The 26,934-nt window shown below is 38.2% G+C and overlaps 1 protein-coding gene across 2 annotated transcripts in view; it reads right to left on the bottom strand.

The window, feature by feature from the left end:
- LOC107677380 (netrin receptor UNC5A-like) overlaps positions 1–26,934 on the bottom strand; it is a 204,683-nt gene that overhangs the window by 5,157 nt on the left and 172,592 nt on the right. The window contains exons 8-15 of one of the 2 annotated variants that reach the window (XM_016472262.1): positions 25,602–25,790; positions 24,556–24,855; positions 22,538–22,625; positions 21,863–22,031; positions 16,208–16,441; positions 7,168–7,317; positions 3,966–4,130; positions 1,269–1,447 (exon numbers count right to left, since the gene is read on the bottom strand). In XM_016472262.1, the coding sequence (XP_016327748.1) occupies positions 1,269–1,447; positions 3,966–4,130; positions 7,168–7,317; positions 16,208–16,441; positions 21,863–22,031; positions 22,538–22,625; positions 24,556–24,855; positions 25,602–25,790 (1,474 nt within the window). Of the gene's footprint in view, positions 1–1,268; positions 1,448–3,965; positions 4,131–7,167; positions 7,318–16,207; positions 16,442–21,862; positions 22,032–22,537; positions 22,626–24,555; positions 24,856–25,568; positions 25,791–26,934 lie in introns of both variants that reach the window. The other variant, XM_016472263.1, reaches the window with a different exon arrangement.

Here is a 26,934-nt window from a genome sequence, read left to right as displayed (position 1 = left end):
CACCCACACACACACACACACACACACACACACACACACACACACACACACAATATTTGAATTTTAAGGTGAAATATGATCTGGACATTTTCAGTGAGATTCACTCAGTTATAGCCTTATGTTTTTCCTTTATAACCAGATACAATAAATAAACTATATTAGAAATGCAATGAATATGTTTCAAAATGCATGGTTTGTTTCATTGTGAGAAGTAAATCAGGATTGCAGGAGAGTCATAAGTTATTACTCCCTGAAATGAAATAAAACATCAAGAAGCTTATCTTAAACCAATACATCAACCTCTCTGGCACTCCATTCAAAGCGAGAGTAGAAAATCCATGCATGCTGGTCCAGAGAGACACATTAGCTGGACATAGTTGTTCCACGGAGGAATATAAAACAGTATTATCCATTCCAATATACTAAACCAATGCACGAACGCTCAGTTCTTCCGAACACATGCTTTACACCCTTTTGTTAACTCCTGAACTAAAGCAGCCCTGCATTTTCATTTGATGAATTATCTACTGTGGGTCTCAGTCCTCTAAAAGCGTAAAGCCCAGGTTGCATGTGACCTTTTCCATTGACCAGGCTGAACCTTTCGGATCAAAGCTGATCAATAAGAACAAAGCAACCCCTTTTTGCAGCGTATTAGATGTTGCGAGATGCATCTCCCGAAGGAAGCTGAAGTGGGTTGTTCGATCTAACGGCCTTTTTCTGTACCTCAAATGCCTTGGGCTTTAAGTGTTGTTTTCTACATGCTCTCTGTTCTCAGTGAGAAATGGTTTACAGTCGGGGTTGTATTCATTATTAGTGCTGCTTTCAAGTCTTAAAACATTTTCTGAGGACAGTGTTTTCAGTAAAAAAAAACGTTAAGCACATTTCCACCTGTGTGGATTCTGTGCTTTTTCTTAACTAGGTAAATGACAATCGATCGTTTTGGGCTAGTGTGCTAATTGAACACACACCACAACACTTCAAATTGTAATTAATTGGAGCAAGTAAACATTATTGGACAAATGAAGTCTGCCCATTATGTTCCATTACCTGGAGGAAGTTCAATGGGACAGTAATTAAATCACCGCCTTGTAATTTCCTGTGGAAGTTTATATTTAATATGCAAGTGGAGAACCGCACAATCTGCTCTAGATATCAGCACTCTGCAAAACAACAGTTTCCACAACCCACAACAAGAATCCTGAGATTTTGTTAAACAGGATCCATTCCAGACCTAAGAGATAATAACTTCTAGCACTGAGAGATCTTACCTGTCAAGCTTCAGTCTCTGGGCCAGTAGTCTCCAATCTGCTCCATTGGGACAGGGGGTGTCCAGACTGCTGCAGATCTTCTGTCGGATGAGGTAAGGGATCTGGAATGCGCTCGGACCAGCCAGGGCAGGGGTGCAGTTGTCCATTAACAGGAAATCAGAGTCCAGTGGTCTGATGTCCTGGAGTCAAGAACATTTCAGCCTCATATGTTACTCATTCCAACTGCACAGAGACTTTAATCTGAAGATCTATGGAAAAGATCTGCATTTGCATGAGAATAAGTTTGGAAAATAATTTAGCAGAATGTGAGAATTAAATTGAACTGAATTCAAAAGGTTTATGAGAAATGGTTAAAAGATGCATGAGTAGACTACAGTTCAATTCACATTCGGTTCACATTAAATTCCAAATTCTGACTGTAATTCATAAACATTCTGCATGCGGACCACAGTACCAAGTCTATTACATTTATTGAAATGAATGAATGAATGAATGAATGAATGAATGAATAAATCCAAGTTAGCTGAGCTAGATTTAGGAGAATATTTAAAAGAAATTTCTGTGTGCTCATTTATATTTTAAATGAACTAATTGAAATTTAAGTGACATTTAAATTCCAACTAATAATTTAAATTTAAGTGAAATTTAAATTCCCAAATCATTTTCAATTCTATGGAACGACATTCCGGACAATTTTCAAAAGGAATTGCAAATTGTATTTTCAATTGCGTTTTCAATATGTGGACGCATAAATTGTCACATAATCCAAATGCAATTGCAAATCCTGCATTACTGTTTGCATTTTCGCTTTCGCGAACGCACAGTGACTGCCAAATTTCAAATGAAAAAGCCCATTTGCAACTGTATTTCCCATGTCTTAGGAGTTACGAGCCTGTCATATTTAAATAGCAATATTAATTACCACGTCTGCTTTTTCACTCTCGCTGCGTCGCGCATGTAACCTGCCAAAACTCAAATGGAATCGCAATTCCTTTTGCATTTGAATTTCCAATGTCTACATGGAAAGCTGCCAATCATCGTCAGGGGCGGGACTATACTAGGGGGCGTGTTTGTATTGGGAGGTGACGTCACTCACAGACGACCGTGCCGAATGCTCTGATCAATGGAGGTAATCGGTAAAGGCTCCGTTAAAGGCAGCTACCAATCAGTTTGTACCTGTGTGAACGAACAGACAGTACAACCTTCTTGGCACAATACATAATTCTGTCTTTTTTACCCCAAATGTAGCGATTATCCCTGCTAACAGCAGGAGCCACAACGGTACGCACAATAGGTCAACATTCACTATTAACCAAACGCTTTTCACCTGTCTCAGCATCTCTCATTGCATTTGGATTATGTGACAATTTATGCGTCCACATATGGAAAACGCAATTGAAAATACAATTTGCAATTCCTTTTGAAAATTGTCCGGAATATCGTTCCATACAATTCTTATTATAAACCAAATTCAAAATCTAATTGTTTGCAGCAGAATCGGTTTGGAAAATAGTTAGTAGTATGAGACATTCAAAAGTTTTTGAGAAATATTTTAAATATGCATGTGTAGACTACATTTCAATTCATATTCAGTTCACATTAAAACTCCAAACTCTCATTATAATATAAAATTAATATACAGTTCTGCTCATAAGTTTACATACCCTTTGCAGAATGTGCAAAATGTTAATAATTGAAATAAACTAAAAGGGATCATGAAAATTACATGATGTGTAAATTCTTCTCATTTTGTTTAACGATCATATTTTTTCATTTAGTACTGGACTTCAGAAGCTACATAAATACTTACATGTTTCCCAAAAGACATAAGTACAATTTACCCTGATCATCAAAAGTTTACACCCCCCAGCTCTTAATGCATTTTGTGGCCTTCTTGAGCATCAGTACGTTTTCACCTTTTGTTCAAATTCAAAATCTAATTTGAATTTGTTATGCACGAGTCCCTCAATTGTCCTCAGTGTTAAAAGATGGATTTAAAAATCATACAGTCAATGTTGGAAAGGCTTCAAATATGCAGAAGACGCTGGAAAACCAAAGAATGTGCAGGAGCTGGGGGATTTTTCTGAAGAACAGCAGGCAGTTGAACTGCTCAGGACAAACAAGGAACAACTATCACAAAATATAAAAGCAGTCGTGGATCATTCAGGAAATGACGCATAGTATTACGATTCAAGGGTATGTAAACCTTCCAATGGGGTTATTTTTATAAATTCAGTTATTATTTTGTCTTGTGGAGTACGTATATGTAAACATCTGTTATGTGAAATAGCTTATTCAGGACAGTACTAAATAAAAAATAACATGCAATTTTCATGATCCCTCTTATTTTGTTTCAATTATTAACATTTTGCACATTCTGCAAGGGCTATGTAAACTTATGAGCACAACTGTATGTGCATGTGTTACAAGCATATGTGCAGACCACAGTATCAAGTCTATTCAATTTAGTTACATTTTCAACATTTTAGCTTAAAAAAATCTATTTCAATTCTGTTCTAAATCCAAATCAACTTACCAAGGTTTTGGATAATGTCAAAAAAAAATCTTAGGTGTAAGAATCTCACAATACAACATCAAATCATTTCAATTCCAAATTCCAATTCTCACTGAAGGAGCTTTAATAATACTAATCTCTACTGTTTACTGGCATATCATACTGCAGATGGTCTCAGTTACCTTCGAGATGTTGAAGTCCAGGGTGAAGCTTTGTCCTTCTCCTTCTACCTGCCACACACACAGTGTGCAGGTGAGATCACAGGTGCTCATGCTCTGTCTCTCCAGTGTGAAGGTGCAGTTCAGGGTCCGCTGAGAGCCGCTCCAGATGTGATAGAACGGGATCTCCTAAAGGGTCAAAGACATGTCACACTGAATTGTTGCTGTCCATAACAAATCACTTCTGAAATCTACTCTTGTCAGAACTGATTGTTTCAAAAACATAAGTCCAACCAGCAATAAAATCAAAATTATGAGTCATTTTTTAGGCTGTAGCAGTGTATTTTAGAGTAACAGTTTACACTACATATAATTTATTTCCCATAATTTATTTTCCCCAAAGTCTACAAATATAAAGTGAAATATTTATGCATTTCCACATTTCAGTGCCGTAGGAGAATGCAGTTCAATTTTTTCAACACATGAATTATGCAAAAGTTTCCTCATTTTGCCAACTTTGGCAAACTTTGCATGTGACATAAATAAAGAGAAGAATTCTGTCACTTGGTAGATAATACACCGCTTCCTTTTCATTAAAAGTTCACCACTTGCAAACAATAGATCCAGCTGAATTTGATGATCAGTAAGAGACACAGACAAAGAAAAAGTCCAACACCTGATGATTTATGATGCTGTGGCTGCCGGTGCGAGTCTATGAAAGCTCTTCTAAATCTATTGTTGGCAACATTTTCAAACAAAGCAGCAAAATAGTTTCTTTGTCTCTGACAACAGTAGAACGCCTTTAAAAGCTAATTGTTCACAACCGGGGATTTGGATTTAATTTATGAACGAGCACAATTCAGTAGATAGAGCAGATATGCCTGCATATCCACAGTCAAATAAAATAAGAACACTTATTAAAACAATACATTTAGTCTGTCAAATACAACACGTTCAGCGTGACAGTCTGATTAGACTAATTATTTAGCTTTATAACATGCTCTCGTCTCATACCGTCTAATTAATTGTGAAGAGCGACACAAAAAACAAAGATAAGCGCACATTATTTAAGACTACACATCAATCATGAACCAATCAAACTGCAAATCAATAAAAGGCAGCGTTATTAGTGAATATGCAGTATTTCAGTTCACTCAAATGGGGGAGCTGTTACACAGACTGAAAAAACCAGCCAAGCAACATACTTATCTAAAAAATAGGGTACATTCAGGTGAGAAAATGTTTCCTCTATGCACATTTGTGCTGTAACACTGTTAGCTGGCATCTCCAAATCCTCAGAGGAGATTTTTACGCCAAGATTCCTCCAGAATCCAGAGACGTTCCTCTGAGGCCCAGCATACATGATCCAGGAAGGGAAATACGAGAAAAATCAGGTGTTGCAGCCTCGAGCATTTACATATTGGTCTATATTTAATCTCCTCCAGTGGGAAAGAGTCCTGAGATGGGCAGAGCGGGTGAGGAAGGCGTTTGAGAAAACTGCAGCGCTCTCAATCCTTCTTTACCCAAGAAGCCGTTAACTCGTAGCCAAGGCCGTGCATGTTATTAAGAGCAGACGTTCTAGGGTCCCTGCTCGACAATTCACTCTATAATGGGCTTCTTTAGCATTCCCGCACGTTCAGAAATACTCTAATGAGGCGAAACCAAAGAAATTTCCAATTACAGCAATCCAGAGGACATACCAGATCACACAACCTGTTAGAAAGCTCAAAGCAGCCACAGAGCACAGCACTTCAAATTTGCACCCAAGAAAAAATAACTTGGCTAACTAACTCTTAACTCGTTCAATTACGCTTCGAAAAGACTTTGACAACAAAGATCAAAAAGACAAACATAACATCCGCAGTACACGTTATAGAGGCAAAGAATTTCAAACAGAGGGAAACATTTTGCAGCTACTTTACCCTTGACTTCTTGTCACAATGCCAGAACAATTTGGGCGGTTGCTAGGGTGTCGTTATGTGGTTGCTAGGACTTTGAGCGATTGCTTCTCTAAATATGAATTTATTTGCCTACACTCTAAGTAAAAAAGGTACAAAAGCTGTCATTGGGTACTCTTTCAAAAGGTATTATTATTTACCATCCAGAGCAGGCTTAGCACTGCTTTTGCACTGTTAACCCCGCATTGTGGTGCCAAACATGCACAGTGTGAAATGATGTGGTGTTAGAATGCTATGACTAGATGCTTAGCAACAGACAGCCAATCACGTGCCTCACGTTCACATGCTTTAGACAGTCACAGAAAACTGTACATTGTATAAATGGTCATGAGGCAAAATTTGTCAAATGGTGACAGAAAACCCATTTACAGTACATGATCAATTTTTAACCCCCAGGTAAATTATGAACAATGTGTAATATTAAGCAAGATAACCCTGGATTCAGCTTTCCCTTGGTTTATAATGACCCAGGATTAAAGATATGGTAGGTAATTTTTCCAGAAACATTTTTGTTATACTGGTTAAAAGGTCTGGCATCAATAAAGTGGTCTATATATGTATATATATATACATATATAGACATATATAGACATGTATATGTATATATCTTCTGTGAAAGGCTCAGGGCCATAAAATGTTTGTCCAATCATTGCATTCAATCAGTCAGACATTTGGTCGGATTAAATGTTTTTGGTTTCAATTGATATGACGAACTTTGATCTCAACAGGTAAGCTAAACTTGAAGTTAAAAGTATTGTATGATGGGCCTTTTATTGAAAATAGTAGTCTAATCATCTACTTTTACCCGTTGAGACATACCTCCACTTTTATAGACTCATAAGAGGTGGAGGCGTGATGCGTAAAAGGGATATTTGCAAAGGTTATTTGAAAACATGCTTTATATTTGTAGTTCTGGTGACACTAGTAGTGCGTACAGTAAACTGCCTAATCCACCTTTAACTATTTCAAATAGAAAAGCCCTCTTATATGTAGGTACTAATATGTACTTTTTGTAAGTAAGTGTGTACATTTTGAAAGGGTTTCACCTCAGTGACATTATTAGTACCTTTTTTTCTGAGAGTATATTTATCATGTTCCAGGCCTTTTTTTATATTTAATGTTTAATACATTTAATATTTGAGGTGAATGGGTTTTGGAAAACCGATAATCCCAAGTATTAGCGCTAACAATAGAGGAGCTCACTGTAGCAAACACCATTAATACAAGAAGTGCTGCTGCAAGAGAGAAGGTGTTTTATAGAAACCCACCTGATAGCCGGCGAGCAGTTTGCTCCTCCAGTGTGCCTGGGGCATGTCGTGAATCGAGAGGCGCAGGTTATGGTAGCTGTCTTTGAAGAGCAGAACGTGAGGCTCGTCAATCAGTCGACCTCCCAGCTGTCTTTCCATCTGCATCACCTCCTGTGGAGCAACACGGCATAGCACAGTCAGTCAGGCCATGGCCCTCGTAACCCTGTTCCATTTCCCCTATGCTGCTTTAATGTCACGCCAAGGTCACGGCAACTCTGGCGAATGCACTCCAAATCCAAGGGTGCTGGGGTAATGAAGGTTCGAGCTGAGTTATTCGTCAAGTGCTCATTGTTCGTGCATCAAAGATCCGCTTAATTTCATTTCTGCGGCTGTGCCAGGAGAAATTTGTACTCGCACGTCTAATGTTTTCGTCTCAGTGGGGTTGGTACGGCAAGGCCATTTGTTGCCATCAGAACGACCATCTGGAATTAGGTAATAATATCCATGCACATCCTGGCTGATCTATCAATTCTTTTTCAGGGCACATCTCTCATGCTAAAGGAGTACGCAGAGCAGAGGTCTCTGAAAGCCGAAAGACTCCCATCAAAGACCTCGGCTCACACAGAGGAACTACAGCTCAAACAACATGATGAATTGGCCGAGGTTAGAGGACTGGCAGACCTTCCCAATCAGGACGGCAATCTTTCATAAACATTCAAACTTGCTTAGAAAACAACAGCACAAAGGTAAAGACTAAAGGAAAACGAAACAGGTGAAGCGTTCCCGAGAAGCGAGCTGCGGTGTGTATAAAAGAAAGCTACTTGAACGAATAGACAACAAATGGAGGAGAGAGGTATCAATCTTTCATAACATTCGAACTTACTAACAAAACAACAGCACAAAGGTAAGAACTAAAGAAAAACGAAACAGGTGAAGAGTTCCTGAGAAGCGAGCTGCGGTGTGTATAAAACAAAACTACTTGAACGAACAGACAACAAATGAGAGATGGGGGGTCCGGTTATTACCATATGTTTGATTCTTTTCTGTGTGAATGTGGATGCACATGAATTGTGTTTGAGAGCGCCTCTAATTAAGATGGAGAATCTCAGTGATTTTTATCTGCACATGGACGATTCAATTTTCTGCACTCTTTACCAAGTATCGGCAGGCCCAGTTTCAATTAAAACGGTATAGAACCTGTTAATTATTCATGTGCAATACCTGCTGTACAAGTACCATATTATCCGCTTAACTACAGTTTCAAAAGCAAGTGAGCTTCCCACTGTTTCTTACAAGGAGACAATTTCTAACTTATGGCAATTGCCTTTGAGGAAACTAAACCAAACCAAACCAAACCAAACCAAACCAAGGAGACAATTTCTAACTTATGGCAATTGCCTTTGAGGAAACTAAACCAAACCAAACCAAACCAAACCAAACCAAACTAAACTAAACTAAACTAAACTAAACTAAACTAAACTAAGAACACAATACTATCTATACACAATAATCTATCTACCTATAACTGATCAAATTGTACTTATTTTGAGCTTGTTTCAATGCATTATGTCTTAGAATGATGCCAGAACGAAGTATCTTTATATAACAAACTAAGCTAAAACTAAAAATTCTACACATGAGTTTTGTCTCTGGTCTCTGGCATAAAACACTCTTTTATCTTTTTAAAGACCCCAAGTGGTTTAATGGGAGATAATGAAAGCAGTTTTAAACATTTTTACTATCAGAGTCGGAAAGTCAAGCTACAGTCTTTCTCCATTAGCACAGCAAAGATAGAGACATTGACATCTTTTCATGATTCTTCAGCCCAACCACTGAGGTGAATTTTAAGAGAACTGAATAGGTTAGAGGTCAAGATTTATCTCATGCCATTAGGTCATATGTCAGTCAATGGCTAAGCGCACTCCAATCAGAAGAGGAATATAATCTCTCCTTCACGACAAAAGACACTTTATTTAGGCTACAAGCATCTCATTTTACATTGTTCTCTTAAATACAATCACTCTATGGGAGGAAATTAGCATTGCAAATAGCTGCTTATGGACTTTGATCCTCATTCTGACCTATCAGCACATCTAGCTGCCTAGTAATGGGAGACACAGAAGAGCACGCCAATTATCCCATTATGAATAACTAAGAGCATGCATACCAATGCAGACACAGTCCAGCCTGTCCACCCTACATATATTAACAAGACCAGCTCGAAATGATGAGAGGAAACATGTCAGTCTTGGCCCGCCGCTGCTGCATCTCAGCCAAGAACTGAGCTTGCCATTTGTGTGTTTGCTTTCAGCATATGTCTCAGGCTGAGCGAATATTGGCCCTGTTTACACCCTATTGTCTTGTTAATAAATTGTCACAGAATTTCATTAAAACAATCCCAACATGACTTCTTTCAATGAAAAACCACCATATTGCATGCAAAATACACTTTAAAACCAATATACCATACAATATAGATATTTTTACACAGTAAAAATATAATAATCAAAAAAATAATTTTTAAGCATTTTATACAAAAGGAGATCCTATATTAATTAATCTGCTTTACAGTAGTATTTTTGATCCAATAATAATAATAATAAATTAATATAGAAATAATAAATATATATATATATATACATATATATCACTTTTTTATTTAAACTTATTTATAATTACAATATATGGTTTAAAATAATAAACAAAAAAACACAGCAAGATAAATCTATTATTGAACTCCCCTAGCACTTTCTCTTTTTCTTTCTTTGGTCATGTCTTTTCTTGCCTGCATGGGGCACCAAGAGAGCCAGAAATGCCACTTGTTCCCCTTCAAAAAATACGTGCATGACACCCTTGACTAGAACTGTAGTAACTACACCATTTTGGCAGAAACTGGCTACCACTGTATTTTTGTAAAGAGTCTTTTAAAGTATATACAAGGGGGAGACAATGTGAAGTTTTCATGGATGGTGATGACTTAGCCATATAAAATACTTGGGAAAAAAGATTTTATATTCTTTGACAGTGACTTTAGATAAAAAAAAAAACTAGGATGAAGCCCACCCTCTGTCTTTTTCTTACCCACTGGAAAACTAAGAACTGGAGCAAGAGAGGGTGAAAAAGAGAACTAGTAAGCGAGCGATATAATACAAAAAACGAACGGAGAGGAGACAGAGGCAGCTTAACACTGGTGTCTTCGGGTCAGAAGAGTGGTAAGCTTTAGAGAGAGAGATAACAGGATTATGGGAAGCATGGTCACAGTCCTCCGGAGCCCACAAACCCTTCATCCTCACAAGCCTGGACAGCTCCTGTGGTGTGCTGAGCGGGGGCTCTGACGGACTACTGCTGCACTCCATTTGGGAATACAAGAGACTCTTCTATAGTTTATCTCCCCTCGCCGTCTTTGACAGAAGGAGGTTAGATGCTCTGCTACAACTCACATGCTACAAATGCTCCTCCGCCAAACACACACAAGCTAAACATTTAAAAACCATTCAGGCAAAAGGGCAATGTGTTTACAAAGTTCACAGTGACCCAAACTTCCATTAAGATAAAACACTTAATGTCAAACCTCAGAAGATTGAACCGCAGCGGTCAAAAGTTCATGGTTTTTGCATTTTGTTGTGAGGTTGCTAGGGTGTTCTGGATAGTTGTTAGGGTGGCCAAGTTTAGTACTTTTCGTTACGGGTTTGTTGAAGTCCCAGCCCCTAAGTATGAGCAATGCCTTAATAAACTCCTTCTAGTAAATCTATCTCAGAGCTATTCAAATAAAAAGCTATTAAACATGAATGCAGAGTGGGCTCTATCCATTTGTCCCGACCGGCTTGCCAGTAATAAGGTACAAGAAATAACCATCATACCGTATAAAATCAAAATGAGCACGCCATAAATTAACAACCACCGAGACAAGTTTGTTACACAACATCTTAAATCAGTGAACTAAATAAAAAGGCTTTGATTTTAATGACAGTATAGATCCGCAGTAATAGAAGATTACTTTTAGTCTGTTTTACAACTTAATCTCAACTGTCTCACAGTGCATAAAGATATGAGAGCATAACAAAGTGACTGACATAGACTAATTTCCGCATGGTGTCTTCTGTGACTTCTCAGCCGTGAGAAAACAGACCTTGCACTTTCTGAGCTGATGAGCAAGTCAGAAAAGTCAGAAAAGAGATCTGAATGATAGAGGCAAACATTTCACAGATGTAAATCATCTAGACATATGTCTGTGAGTTTTCTCCAGCTAGTAATGAGGTTATTTTTCTCCTTCCCACCCAACACCTCAGATATTTCTCTCCCTTGCCCCCTCTCTCTGATTAAAAACTAAAAACACGAGCGACGTACGAGTAGCTTTCCAAACAAGCATTCCAGAGAAATGGATTTGACAAATCAGAGCAACATACAGGCTTTGTTTTGTCTCGTTCTCTCGCGCCGTCGGTTGATGAAGCCGACTGTCTCGTTAAATGTTACATCAGTGATCAAAGCCGTGCACCATTTTTGGTTTCTCCCCCCGACAGCGTGAATGCACACACATACGCGCAAATTAAGCTCAGATGTTAGACGAAAGGTCAAATATGAGAACGCTTGCTCTCCTCTCTCTCTATTTGTTTCTAGCCCAGTCAGCAGATAGAAAACACCAGACGTGGCTCCTCAGACATTTGGCTGCTGGGTTGAAAGGTCTGGAGGGAGAAGAGAATATCACACGGGTCTTGATTAAATGTGAACAACATTTGGAAAGAGGCACCAAAGGTCATCGTTCATTCATCTCTGAAACGAGAGGATATTTTACAATCCACTGCCTAGTGACAAGCCAGATAAACCAGTGAACCTAAAACGTTCCTCTGCTGGTGCTTCAAACCTTTTTGCAACATGTTAGTGCACTATAATCTGGATCTTAATGCAGTGGATGCAGATACTACCAATCTTGCTTTGTTGAAAGGTCAAATACTATGGTGAGATCACATCAAGAATGAAAGGGTCAGAGACTTGGCGTAGCGGTTTGTGCGGTCCAACACTGAGGCTCAAAAAAGGTCAGCATGGCCTAATAAGGTCAGGTTTATATTTGGAGGTCATGCAGATAAGCACAATAATTAACCACATCAAAGGAAGTGTCTCTCACGGGTTCTGTAGTTGAGCTTTAGGAAGGGTGGCAGCTATGATGTGTCCAGCTACAGTAAAACCAGCAGTGGAAGCAGTTCTGAAACAGGCAGCTGTATAGTACATTAAATATTTATCTAATTGGTCCCATAAGACACACAAACATATTGAAAGCATCTCTGCTGAAATGTCACTGACTCCCAAATATCATACTCGTGATTAAAGACAATTACATTGTTTTAATGTGGCTTAATTGGGAGATTAAAGATTTCTGTTGTTTTAGGCACAAGCAAAGCTTATGACTGAGAAAGAAAGAATGAATAGGAAAGAAATCGGAAAGGAGAAAAAGTATTTGTATAGTGTAGGAAGTTCTGAGAGACAACCACTAAAAATAATAGCGGTATCCCTTTCATTTGTGGTGCATTACCGTTTCTCGAAGTAATGTAGTAGCCTGGCAGCGATCAAAATGCAATTAATATTCACCCAAGATGATGGTGGAGAAAGATGCATAAAAAAATAACAATGCATCTTTGTCATGACCGACGCTTCTAATGCTATACTAATTCCGAAATCCTCTTCTGTTATCAGCAACAATTAGCATAATAATTCCATCACAATAAATCAGCCTTACATCTTTGAAGGAAAGTCAATCAGGGACTCAGATGTGGTTCTCAGGGGGTGAAACACCTGTTAGACCACAAACATACTCTACACGAGTTCACAAATGGTTGGCCAATGCATTGCAAGACTGCAAACACATTGCTTTACAAGCATTCTTGCATCAATGCGGCAGTAAAAAAAAAACGTATTAATAACAGCAGTCAAGCTAATATCCAATATAGTGACCCTTGCGACAGAGCTAAGAATGCAGCATGCAATGAGTAAGGGTTTAAAACATTGTAGAATATAATGACATGTGAAACTGTGCTGGTGTATCGAGAAGCAGGGTCCCAAACTTTTTGATTGTTCCATAAATTCAAAAAGATTCATAGGATTCATAAATCATTGCTTCAGAACGATATGCCAAAGAAGTGATTTCAACGATACTATTCTTCTGTCGTTATTATTATAATTATGTCATGACAACTCTCTGAGAGTTTAGTCTTGGCTGTGTTTGGTCTTGGTGGAATAGATCTCCTAGACTTGCTTCTGCCAATACATCCACAGACATGCTGCTGCAAGCATGTAGGAAATACTGCTGCTGCTGCACATATAACATATGAATTAACCCCCATATATAACAGACATGAAATCACCCCGTAGTAGAGATGTATACAGGTGGAGCTGGGGAAGGTGGAGGGTTTCTGAAGTGTGCTGCACCTGCTACAGCAAGCACTAGCCGAGTATTTAAATGTTGAGCAGCAAGCTCATTGGCTGCTGACTCGAAAATGAACCAATCAGCTGCACCATGTGAATAATTGTGTCATCATGTCAGACTGAGGTAGAACCTATCAGCCTGCACTATCTAGAGATTCATGACAGAACTTTGGGTTTGTAGTGTGGACTTTCCTATTCTCATAGAATTTTAATGCTTATTAAAACTTTATATTTACAATTGGAGCAAACTAGAATATTTCTTTACATTAATTCATTAAGCAAATTCTGTTATCCAAAGCAACTCAAAAATCAAATGTTGTACAAAGAATACTGCGAAAAAGATTCATTTGTGCAGTAACTCAAAACACCACGATTGTTTAGAAGTACAGAGCAGAACAGGCATTTTTACATATTTAAAAATGCACATTTCCAGGTTTAACATGATATTGCAGAAGCATCCGCATTCATGTACTTGAATACAGTATGTTTCTGGCCTTTGGAACAAAAACTCTCCCTTTTTATACTGACAAAGATCAGCATACAGTCCATTCGACTCCCCGCTAAACCACAGAGTAAGAAACTGCATATCCTACAAGGCCATTGTGGCTCACTGCAGCAGTCTGTGCATTTGAGGGGAGTGAAAAATGCAGATAGGGTGGATTCATAGAAAGCAGCACCACACGAGAGCACTGCATGACTGAGTCTGTCCACGTATGAAGATACCCCTGGAGCGGCCCACTCCTGATCAAAGGCAAGGTTAGTATGAAAGGAGGTCATGGGTTAAAAAAGCATCTATATTAGAAGCTCAACACCCTAGCTATAGATAAAAGCACATCACACAGCCACGCATTCAATCTCTAAATAACAGCAACTGCTGTAAAATAAAAAAATAAATAGGGCTTTTTTTGGTGGGTGGGGGGTGGGAACAAATCACCACTTGAACACTTAACTTTAAAACGACAGAACAGTCAGCCTTCTCATGAACCCTTTGGATAGAATTGGAGGGGAGATGCTCACATCCATCATACACTGGACCACTTCTCATCTTTGCATGGCTAAGAGCTCATTTTAAAGGGGTCATATGATGCGATTAGCTCGCGATTATGGTAAGGGGCGTTACATTTCCGACGAGTGCTTGTGGTGTTCGGCCAATCACAATGCACTGGGTCAGCTGGCCAATCAGAGCAGACTGCGCTTGTCGGAAGGAGGGACTTTGTAGAAAACGAAGCGTTTGAGAGAGGCGGGGCATAGAGGACCTACAATAATGTACAGTATTTGAAAAATAATGTGTTTTTTGAACATTAAAGCATGTCATCATATTCTGCTACACCAAATAATGATCTTTAAAAAAAGCATCAAATGACCCCTTTAATTAAACAAACCGGGCAAATTCCTGGCATCTCTTTCGTAATCTCTTTCCCCCGACAGCCCACCCTAGTGGGGCCCAGCAGGCAGCTTTGGGTAGGGCAGGTCATCTTTTCTGGCAGGCTCTCAGAGGCTGGAGTGGGCAGAGCAGGGAACGGACCCTCTTACTTTGACAGTGAGAGCCAAGCAGAGCTCAGGGGCCACGGCCAGAGAGTCTCTCCTTTTCATTTACTAATTAAGCATGCAAATGAAATCTTAACAGTCTGCTCAGACGTGCTCCTCGAGGGAGGCTGCTTTGGCATTAGCTCTTGATTATTCCTGATCTTTTAGGAGTGGGAGCGAAAGAAAAATAAGTGTAAGCCAGAAGGAACTGAAAACAAAATTTGATTGTCTGATGAAAGAAGAAAAAAAGAAAAAGAAACAGATAAAAAAGAAAAAGAAAAATGCATGACTAGTGATCAGCATTTTATTTTATTTCATTTCTTTTCATTTCATTTCATCTTATTTTATTGTTATTATTTATTTTTCTAGCTTAAACAGCAAGACATCTTTGGTTAACCAGCAATTAAATGGATAGTTCTCCCAACAATGAAAATTCTGTCATCATACAATTTACAAATTGTTCTGAACACGTCTGACTCTTTCTTTCACATAAAACAAAACATTCATAGACTCTTTTCATGATCTTTTCCATGAAACCATTAAATTGACATTAAAAACATCCTCTAATTTTCTCCTTTGGTGTTCCACAAAAGAAAGAAACAACATGAGGGTGAGTAAATGAGTTAACTGGGTGAACTACTCCTATCAAACTGGTCTAAGTTTGTTCTTTCAGCAGGGTTCAAGAGGACTGGCATTGAGCGAGAGAGAAGACAAAACTAGGTAAACATTCTCATAATGTATTGGCAAGGTTCTCTCAAAGATATGAACACACGTTCTTCCAGTAACATAAATGGAATGTTCGTTCAAAGTTATCTAGTTCTTAAAACGTTAGCACAAAAAAGTCATTTATGCATCTTTCATGGAACGTTTTTTCAGAAACTTTTTTTTGTTGGACATTCGTCTAACATTTTTCAAATATGCTTGCTTGCGAATGTTCAGAGAACATCTAATATTAACATTCCCATAATGTTTGCAAAATGATAAAATGGAATGTTTCCTTAACAGTAACAAAACCAAGAAACCTAATGGCAACATTAGCAAAACATACAGCATATTTTTGTTGGCTGGGTAATTGGCATAAGTATAGCTACTGTATATTCTGAATCAAAGGCCTCACCTTTAGCAGGTCCTGTGTGTCGTCCATGCAGTAGACGCGGATGTTGTACTCCAGTGTAGAGCAGTAGGCGGGAGCAAACAGCAGCAGTTTGAAGCGTTTAGAAGCAGCCATGCTGAGGGACTCCCCGACCAGAGCAAAGCGGCCCAGCTGCTCAGTGAACACCCGGCACGTCTCCGCCTCCAGCTGGCAGTAGTACGGCTCCGATACCACTTCCTCACCAAGCTGAAGTACATCCTGAGGAGCCAATGAGACAATGACACAGGGATCAGAGGGGAAGGCAGATAGCGGCTGTGTCAGTGGAGTTATTGGAGAGATGGTCAGCTCTTGCCCTGAGGATGTTCCGTGTCAGATTTTAGATACAGTGAAGCGATCTGGCTGAGCAGAAACTGAAAGACCTGCATAATGAGCTGTGTTCTGTGCTCTAATGAGACACTAATAGCAGGAGTTCATCCTGAATGTTCACACGTGGTAGTGATCAGGGCTTTCTGTTCTTCTGCTTACAAGCAGGGAATAAATCTTCTGAAATTTCTACAGCTCAGATTGACTTCTTATGTGAAAATACCAAAAGTTAAATACAGGAATAGGAGCAATTAAAATGAATATAAATTAATAAAAAATAAAATTGAATGAATGAATGAATGAATACTTTTTATGCATTTAATTAATTTTTTTGTGGATTGTAAAGGGTACTTCTGCATTTTCTAAATAAAATTTGTGTAGCTGCCAGTTGAAAAACTCTCTGCCACAAAGCTAGGTGTTTCTATGTATTTTTAGGTGACTTTACTGGCTCAGGTCTCTGTGATATTCTTATCCCTAGATATGTCTTAGGTTGCTGCTTCAATGTACAATATTATTCAAAAGTCTGGGGATTTATTAAATGTTTTTGAGTCTTTTATGCTCACCAAGGTTGCATTTATTTGATCAAAAATGCAACAAAAAAATACAATATTGTGAAATATTATTATAATTTAAAATAACTGTTATACATAATATATAAATAAATAAATATAAATATATGAAGAGTTTGGTTCCAAAACGCAATAAATCCAGAAAGTGGCAAGATGAAAACCACTATTATCTGTTTCAAACTTTCACATAGCATCTTTAAGTACATAAAGGTACCAAAAACATTGTCAAAACATGTGACTTCAGTGGTTCAACCGTAATTTTATGAAGCTACGAGTATACTTTTGTGCGCAAAAAACTGAAATAACTTTATTCGACAATTTCTTCTCTTCAACATCAGTTCAAGACATGCGTTGAGGGCATGAAGTTTTGTACATGAAAAAAGTTACAAATTTATTAATTTAGATAGCATTACAAATAAATTACGGCTAGGCAAGTTATTATCGCAAGTTTTTTATTATTATGAAAGTCCGTTGCTCACTTGCTATGAATACACACACAGACAAACCATGGGTCACAGGAGGGGTGGGATGTTGATCAGTAGGTTACTGGCTTGGGATGAGCATCATCACGCATCTCAACCAATGAGAGCATATGGTGTGGACCTAAGACTGCAGTAGCAGAGCTCACATGAAGCGCTCACAAGTTAGTGAAGACAGCAGAGAAGCACTCTCGCTCAGCAGTCGTTTGGGACGCAGTAACACATGGCCCTCTCACAACATATTGCTTTACAGATCTATCGCTTTTGCCGCTCAGAAATGTTCACGCAATCATGATGTACGTATCAGAAGTTCTACGCTTCGACACTACATGCGCACCGTGCCCGAGCCCAACTGAACCGCGCTCTGGCCCACCTCTTCCAAACGAGCCAGGGCCGAACCCCGCCCGTACACGCCCATCAAGTGTTGTCCCGCGCTGCACTTTGTTGCGTTGGGTCCCGCGATAGTGCAGGTCTCTACTTTGTAATGTTTGCATAACATATAGGAATTCGTTTTTATGACTGGATTCTACGAACCAGTCTGTGTTTTCCGCATCGCGGAAATTATAGGGACGTATGTCTCAGAGTAGTGAGTGCAATTTGGGAAATCACGATTAATCGCAGAAAATAATGCGATTAATCACGATTTAAAACAAAATCTGTTGTTGCCCAGCACTATTTATTATAAAAGCTGATTATTTTTTCTCCAAAATGCAATAAATCCATTGAATCAATATACAAGTTATTTTTCATATTGAAACTGTTGAAAATACACAACAAAGTAAGTTGATCCACATACGACAGCCTCTGAACTTGGTCAATACTAATCTTATTAATAGCTTACATTTCTTCCCCACTGCAGAAACCACCACATCTTCATCAATGCCGTCAAAATTATTCATTTTTTTTAGGGCTGCATGATAAATCGCATGTGATTGTCATGCGTATCTCGTCAGTAAAGCCGGTTCTGTGAACAGTAAATCTCCATCACGTGCTTTCAGATGGAGCGGCATTAGAGCCGCAGATCACTGACAAGCTACGCAATATCGCGTTCATAATTGAAGGCGATTCATCTGCGATTATGAACACGATATTGTGTAGCTTGTCAGTTACAGTTTACAATGCGTGGAATGGTGCGCTGTGATTGGTTGAGCGGATGTATTGCATTCTGCAGAGAAGGGAGATGGGCGTTTGTCGTGGTTTGGAAAGATAGGGAGAAAACATGACAGAATAACACGGTGGATATCGCATTTTGCATAAAATTTACTTTTCAATACCGACCAGATAGGCTGCAATACAGATTTTGGGGGGAACTAAAATATATTTTTTTAAATGGCATTTATCGCATTTTGGAACCAAACTCTTTATATATATATATATATATATATATATATATACACAGTATATAATGTAATTTGTAATAAAGTAAATGTAATTTATTTCTGTGACGGCAAAGCTGAATTTCCAGCATCATTACTTCAGTCTTCAGTGTCACATGATCCTTCAGAAATCGTTCTAACATGCTGATTTGGTGATCAAGAAACATATCTTCTTATTAAGGATTGTTTGATTAACAGAAGGTTCAAAAGAACAGAACATTTTTCTAACACTATAAATGTCTTTACTGTCACGTTTGATCAATTTAATGCATCTTTGCTGAATAATGTCTTAATCAACTAAAAAAAGATACATAAATAATCTCTTAAAAAAAAAGAGAACAAAATAATCAATCAATCAATCAATCAATCAATCAATCAATCAATCATGACCCCAACTGATCCTAATTTTAATTTAACTTTCTCCATAAAAATCTGTATTATTTAAAGTATTGTTCATGTTCAGTATGGGATAAGTTTCATACTTAAGTTTGGGGGTTTGTTCAAATTTCAAATCATTAAGTAAGACCCTTAATAATTAGCTCCCCCCCCTTTGCTTCATCCGTTGCAAAGCCACAACCAATCTTACATCATTTTGCACCCCACAGTTTTGTGTTAATCAATTAGTGAGTTTGACAGTTTGAGGTGCTTCTCTACTAATAACCAGGAGAATAAACTAATTAACAGGTTGCCATACGCAATATGGAGCTTGTCAGGGCATGGCAAGATAATTACTTTAATTGGATGTAAGAATCCTGACAGACATCAGAGATGCCTTCAAGTGTGCCTCGTATAGGCTAATGCAAAGAAAAATGTACTAAAATCAGGAGAAAAGGCATTCTGTCAGAAAACGTGACTCTAGCAAAGGCCAAGGCTATTGTGAGGAAACATCCCGTTTTCTCACCGTCTCTGGTCAGATACAATCACATAATGGCTCCCCAGAGTGGCTTTAATTAGAGAAAAGCCAAGTGGGATATGTGGCGACAGAACTTTCTGCAGGAAGCTCATCAGAAAGATTCCTCGCACACCATCTCTCTTTTTTTCTCCCGCTCACACCATTATCTAATCAAATACAGAGAGGCGGCCCTACTGTCATGCACCTCGGGATCCAGGCCAGGAAATTACATCCAGCAATCAATAAAATAAGCCACTATCTTCATCAGTGAAATTAGTATTGGCACTAGCCGTTTTCCATTTGACCACAATGAAGTCTGGGTTTTTTTTTTTCCATTATATATATATTTTTTTAAATGACTCAGAAAAAAAAATCCTCCTGCGGTTCGATAACGACACAGACTATATTTCATTCTCTTCTGCTCGCGTTTTGCTGATCTGCGTCCTCTGGAGAAATTAATTGCTGCGAGTCTGTCTGCCAAGGCTCCTTCCAGGACAAACTTCCTTGTGTTTTTTCCCTCTTTTGTCTGCTGTACCTGGCCAAGAATGGCGACCTGCCGCCGATGGGCTATATTTGGGGCAGGGGATGATTAAAAGTGCTGCTCTACCCTCGATCTAAGACAGGCCTATTCATTCTACTGCCGCCCCATTGCTGCCACACCAAGGAGCCTGAATAATTTATGCACAGTATCAAACATGAAAGAAGACCTTCACTCTCTTCCTCCGCCCTTCCTCCCTAGGTTCCTCCTCTTCCTTGTCTTTGTGCCTGATGTATTTCGCACCGACCCGATGTGGTTCAGAGCAGATTTGGAAAAGCCATCAGGCGTAATGAAGGACTCACCCCAGCTCAGTTTAAAGGTGGGTGCTGATGGCCATCGGATGGAATGAGGAAAAGATCCATACAATTAAATGGAGATTAAATGTGAAGGTATGAGAGATAGGTGAAATGAGGAGCACGCTGATGGAGACACTTCAGGGCTTTATTGTCTGAGAGGCTATTTGAAATGATTATGACGATACAGCCCATTTGCCTCCATAAGATATTCAGTTCAGTAGCAGGATGATGGGAGAGAAAGAGATGGGAAAGGGCAAGAAAAGTGAACGTACAGCATGAATTCCACCTGCATACAGTTCAAAGCAAATTAAAATGAGGCACAATCATATAAAACAGAATCTTTATTTATCGTCACATTGACGATAAATTGGGCTGATGGAATTTATGGCTTCACAGGAGAAACTTGTACTCAAGTACGTAAATCTGGCAAAAACTTTCAAGAAATGTTCACCCCAAAATCGATCAAAATCAATTAAAACTACATTTTGCATAAAGAGAATGGTTCCTATTTTCAAGTATTTTTTTTATTTTTTTTTGCATTATGATATTATATTCCTGTATATTGAAATACATTTCTCCCCCACATTTCAATTCCCTACTGTAAAGCAATTTATAGAAAACTAATTACTGTAAAAATACCAAATTTGTCAAGTACATTTGTCAAGATTTCAAGTCAATACGATGGTAGTAATTTTTTTTAATACATTTATGTAAATTATATTAAATAATCGCTTTACATGCAATTTTACATGTATTAAGGCCATTCAGATTTTTGAGCCAGGCGGATTTTAATTGCAATTTTCCCTAAAAGAAAGAATACATAATCATTAAAAAATCAAAAATAAAGTATATTAACACACACACACACACACACACACACACACATATAGTTTTAGTACTGTTTAACTTATACTTTGTCATTTAATATATAATTGTATATAAATATAAATATAATAATTCTAATATAAATATAATTCTCTCTATATATATATTTTTATGGAATCATTATATAAGGCAATATATAAGGTTTTAAAATCATTTAATGTTTTATATCAAATTAATATTTAATGAAAAAATTAAATATATAAATAAATGATATACTATTTATTAATATATTATTAAAAAAAATTATATAGCTGGACATAAACACACACAGAAACACACACCTCCCACATTCCCTCATATGACTGCTTCTTGAGACGGATGGTCCAATTCTCCAGGCACGCATCAGAGCAATGGTCCATACTGAGGATGACCGGCCGGGTGAGCATCACACCGGGCGGTCCGCAGCTCACCACGGGACTCAGCAACGTCTGACACCCAGCCAGGGGCAATCTAGAGGGAGGCAGAGGGGGAGCACATGGTCAGGATTCAACTAACAGGGCCTGGATGGATGGCCAATGTCGAGCCCAGAGCAGACCCTTTAACAAGATGAGGTTCCACTATTAATCAGGGCTCTGGTGCTCTGATCTGACTTTTCACACTCTGCATTCAAGCCCAGTAGGGAGCTGGTCGTGAACACCGCATGAATGCATGAGCAAAAAATAGCCAGACCATTACCTGGTGCTTCACTTCAACAGGAAAATCTAAAACAGGAGAACATTTCCCTCTTTGCAGCCCATGGCTCATTTACATATAACAGACAATACAACACATACACACAAGCTTTTGATATCTCAAGCCAGCATTAGTCATAAATCTGAGCAAACGGCATGCACACACACAAACACACACAATCATGCACGCCAGCATGTGGAGATGCCGGGCCTTTTACAAATATGATTCAAACTGTGCATCCTTTCTTTGTGAGGCAGATCCTCAGATCGGTTCCAGGGACCTACCTCATGTCTTCCTTCTTCTGAATGGTGAGATAAATCTCATAAATCTTCCCTCTGGGAATGGCCTCTGGCGGGATGAGCAGGCTGATCCCTAATGTAAATAGGAACAAAAGAGACAAGGTAGGCTAATTTGTTCCATCTGAACGCTGCTTTTGTCACAGCTCACAGCGGGCCTCTATGTGACAAAAGTAAATGTGGTTAACACCATACAAATCCACAGTCAAGGTCAAAGATGTCATCTAACGTGTACTTTCCAAAACTCTTTCACTTTAAGCCCTGGAGATGTGGACAAGTGACAGGAAGTGCCTAAAGCAGGGGTATTCGATTAAAGTTACAAGAGATCCAGTCTCTACCTTTTCAGCAAACAGCCAAACAATCATAGTTTACATCGTTTCATAAGTCAATGTGTTGGCTATAACACTCAACAAGGTGCACTTTCAGAAAATGTATTGTAAATTTACTTTCAGAAAATGTTTTTTTTTTCTTTCGCAAAATGCCTTAATAAAAGTAAGAAATAATAAATCTAAATAGTCTTATCTAAACTTCTGTATTTGACAGGAATTGGATCTCAAATAATTCATTCAATTTTAGTAAATTCAAATGTGAATTTATTTAAAAAAACATATTTTATATATTTTATATATTATTTACAATAAATAAATAAATAAAAGAAAAGAAAAGAAAAGAAAAAGAAAAATAAGTTACTCTAGGCCATTTGTAACAGTAAAGATGACATACAAATTTTTTTTTTGAATTAAATAAAACAGTATTATAGTATATAAAATAAATATACTATAATATATAATTATATAAGGAGTCAACGCCTAACTCTACACAATAAACTTTGGTGTGTAACTTGTCTAGTCTAAAATAATCATATTTAAGATGAAAATATAAAAGCAGCATAAGCCATAAAACATCCTCAAATTAGTCACAAATTGAAACTAAACAATGTGCACTTTCAGAAAATGTATTGTAAATTTACTTTCAGAATTGTTTTTTTTCTTTTGCAAAATACCTTGTAAAAGAAAGAAATAATAAATCCTAATTAGTGTTATCTAAATTTCTGTACTTGACTGGAATTGGATCTCAAATAATTAATTAAAATGTTATTAAATTCAAATGTGTTTTTCAAAAAATAAATAACGTGAAAAATGTAAATGTGAAGATAACATACATGCAAAAAATAATAAATAAATAATAAAATAAAACAATACACTATTATATGCTATTATAATTATTATACAAGTAGTCAACCCCTAACTCAACAATAATAATAATAATAATAATAATAAAATAAATACACAATAAACTTTGCTAAAATAATCGTATTTAAGATGAATGCATAAAAGCAGCATAAGCCATAAACCATCCTCAAAATAGTCACGGATAAAAGGTATCAGGCATTATATTTTGAAGGCCAATGTTCTTTGTCGAGGGAGCCCTGGTTATTTCATTTCCACTGCCTCGTGATCTGTGACAGCCTGATGAACCCTCTGTCTGTGATTAAGGAGACTAATTGGTTTGAATATACTCTGGTGGTGTCCTTGGAGTGGATAGAGTTGCAGGCACTATGAATGCGGACGCTGTATATCGGCTTACAGTGCCACGGCTGACAACTAAGTCACTGGCTCGGCTCGGAGAAGATGCAGTGAGGTATCCTTCAAAAATAAGAATGGGAAAGATAAAACAAGACGTTCCCCAATTACATCTATTTTCGCGAAAATGGAAAACGGTCATCATCGTCATAACACAATCATTAGTATATAAATGGAAGCGCTTCTTTGCCCGCTCTGCCTCGTTACTTGAAAAAAACCTCTTTAGAAGGTGTTCGCATTCGCTCGTGTCCCGATTTACATAATACCGCTTGGATTACCGTGTAATTGGATCACTTCACCCTTCCATTTTGGGCCATGTCGGTATAATAACGTTGCAGTTTAACAAAGCTCCAGAGCTCTTTCACAACACTCCTGACTAAACACAAAAAACATTTTGTACTGTTTGCATTCATATAATCTTACCAGTGTTAGGGAGGGTTAGGCGACCACCCAGGAAATTGAAAGTTCCGTAAGAGGTGTTTACGTTGTCTCTCGGTAGCGTTTTGAAATACGTCTGAGAAGACAGGCGGTTCATGAAGTCGTTGGGGTCGCTGGGTAGTTTGCCGTTGTGCAGCGTGTGGGAGCCGTTAGGAAGAGGCTCCAGGAGGGGGCCGTTGCTCACGGAGAACTTTCCGGTGACTTCGTGGCGAGAACGCAGCGTTCCCTGGTAACTTGTGGTGGTGCTGGTCAAATCGGGCTGGATGGTGAGCAAATGAGAGTTTTCTGTAGATACAGAGAGAGAGAAACAAGTGAAAAACGATTCGAAAGGTCACAGTGGTTAAAAGTGCACAACACAAATTGAAATTCAGTGCAAATGCACAAATCCATGGATGTAGCCGGGCCTTCGACGCTGAGAGAGACTCACTCGTAAATAAATCAATGCCTCCTCCTCCTCTTTAACAGCCACAGTCAATTCCATACAGAGTTTAAAGAAAGCCTAGCAGTCAGGGTTGAAATGTTTTAACACTTTCTGTGTGGCTTTTTTCAGGTTAAAATCCCCAAAATCCAACTCCGTATTTTGCGATTTCAGAACCGCTCTCGTTTTTTTTTCCCACGTTAAACACTTTACATATGTAAAAATGAAAGTGCACAGCAGTAGGCAGATTTGTTTCGTGGGAGGATCAATGGAAATCAGCTTAATGCTACTATTACCAAATCACTTCCCACGGTAGCAGGCGGACGAGTGAAGGCCTCCTCTCACTTATGACTTCAAAGATGATTTCAGTAAAACCACCACAATCGTTTGCAGCTGTGAAGATGACACACAAAACTATGACTATCGCCATTTAACGTAAACACCGCACACACACGGACACAATTGCGAGACTGTGAGTTGCGATTTCCACAGGTGGCACAGGAACACGGGCACTGGGATGAAAGGATGGGTGTGAAACACCGTGACGAGGGGTGGATAGTGTAGAGAAACAATAGCCTACTGCTGCGGGCTGCCCTGCGCGGTGCCCACACACCTGGCTTGGTGGGCTTGATGCCCATGGGCTGGAAGCCAGTGGTGAGGATGGAGGAGTCGGCCACATCTGCATCGAGACCTTCCTTCTTCCTGCGGTAGACCAGCACCAGCACAATCAGCAGTAGAGTCAGACAAAGAGCCACCGCTACGATCCCCACGTACAAGGCCACATCCTCAGCACCTGATGCCGCTGCGCAGAGACAGAAAAAGAGACACAAGTGTCAGTAACAGTCACATAAAATATTGGTTACCATATTGTCAATATTAGCACCTTTTTATTTGTCAGCAATGAGTCGAAATAGCTGATAGAAGCCGTAACTAAAATATTTTGATGCTTCATTTTATTTGAAGCATGTCAACTTCTGGATTGTAGATCTGGTTTACAGACATAATATTTATAATATCAGCAATTATATTATTAATTAGGTTAAAACAGAGCTATGTTGTCTATGTAACACTTTCGAATCATTTATTTATTATTTTTATTAAAGACATTAATGTGTTATTTAATGCTGAATGCATTACTCCAGTCTTCAGCGTCACATGATCCTTCATACACTCTTAAAAAATAAAGGTGCTTCACGATGCCATAGAAGAACCTTTTTGCCCAAATGGTTCCATAAAGAACCTATAACATCTGAAGAACCTTTCTGTTTCACAGAAGGTTCTTTGTGGCTAAAGAAGGTTCTTCAGATTATAAAAAGGTAAGAAAGAGATGGTTCTTTAAAGAACCTTTGACTGAATGGTTCTTTGTGGAACCAAAAATGGTTCTTCTATGGCATCGCTTGAAGAACCCTTTGAAGCACCTTTATTTTTAAGAGTGTAAATCATTCTAATATGCTGATTTGGTGCTCAAGAAACAGGTCTTATCATTATCAATGTTTAAAACAGCTGCTTTATATTTTTGTGGAAACAGTGATCTTTTTTCAAGATTCTTTGATTCTTTGAACAGAAAGTTAAAAAAAATCTACTTGAAATAAAAACCTTGTAACATTACAAATGTCTTTAGTGTCACTTTTGATCAATTTAACCTGTCCTTGGTAAATAAAAGTATTAATTTACTGTATGGCCCACTGAAATGGCCAAACTGTGCAGTAAACAAAGGAGAACACTGCATAAAATACCTTCTCTTTTTGACAGAAAAAAAAAACAAAAACCTGATGATGATAAATTGAATCAAGAACACAACAGAAAGAGGTAAATGAGGTCAACCTACAATTATTTTAAATTTGTAATGTGTATGTTTTCACATAAAGAAAAATAGCATAATGCATGCAGTATTGCACTCCAAACATTTGCCTAAATAAATGATTTAAAAATGCATAGTGATAATC

The sequence above is a fragment of the Sinocyclocheilus anshuiensis genome, unplaced genomic scaffold (genome assembly GCF_001515605.1).
Source record: "Sinocyclocheilus anshuiensis isolate Anshui unplaced genomic scaffold, SAMN03320099.WGS_v1.1 scaffold352, whole genome shotgun sequence".
NCBI lineage: Eukaryota > Metazoa > Chordata > Actinopteri > Cypriniformes > Cyprinidae > Sinocyclocheilus > Sinocyclocheilus anshuiensis.
This window is presented reverse-complemented; position numbering and strand designations above follow the sequence as displayed.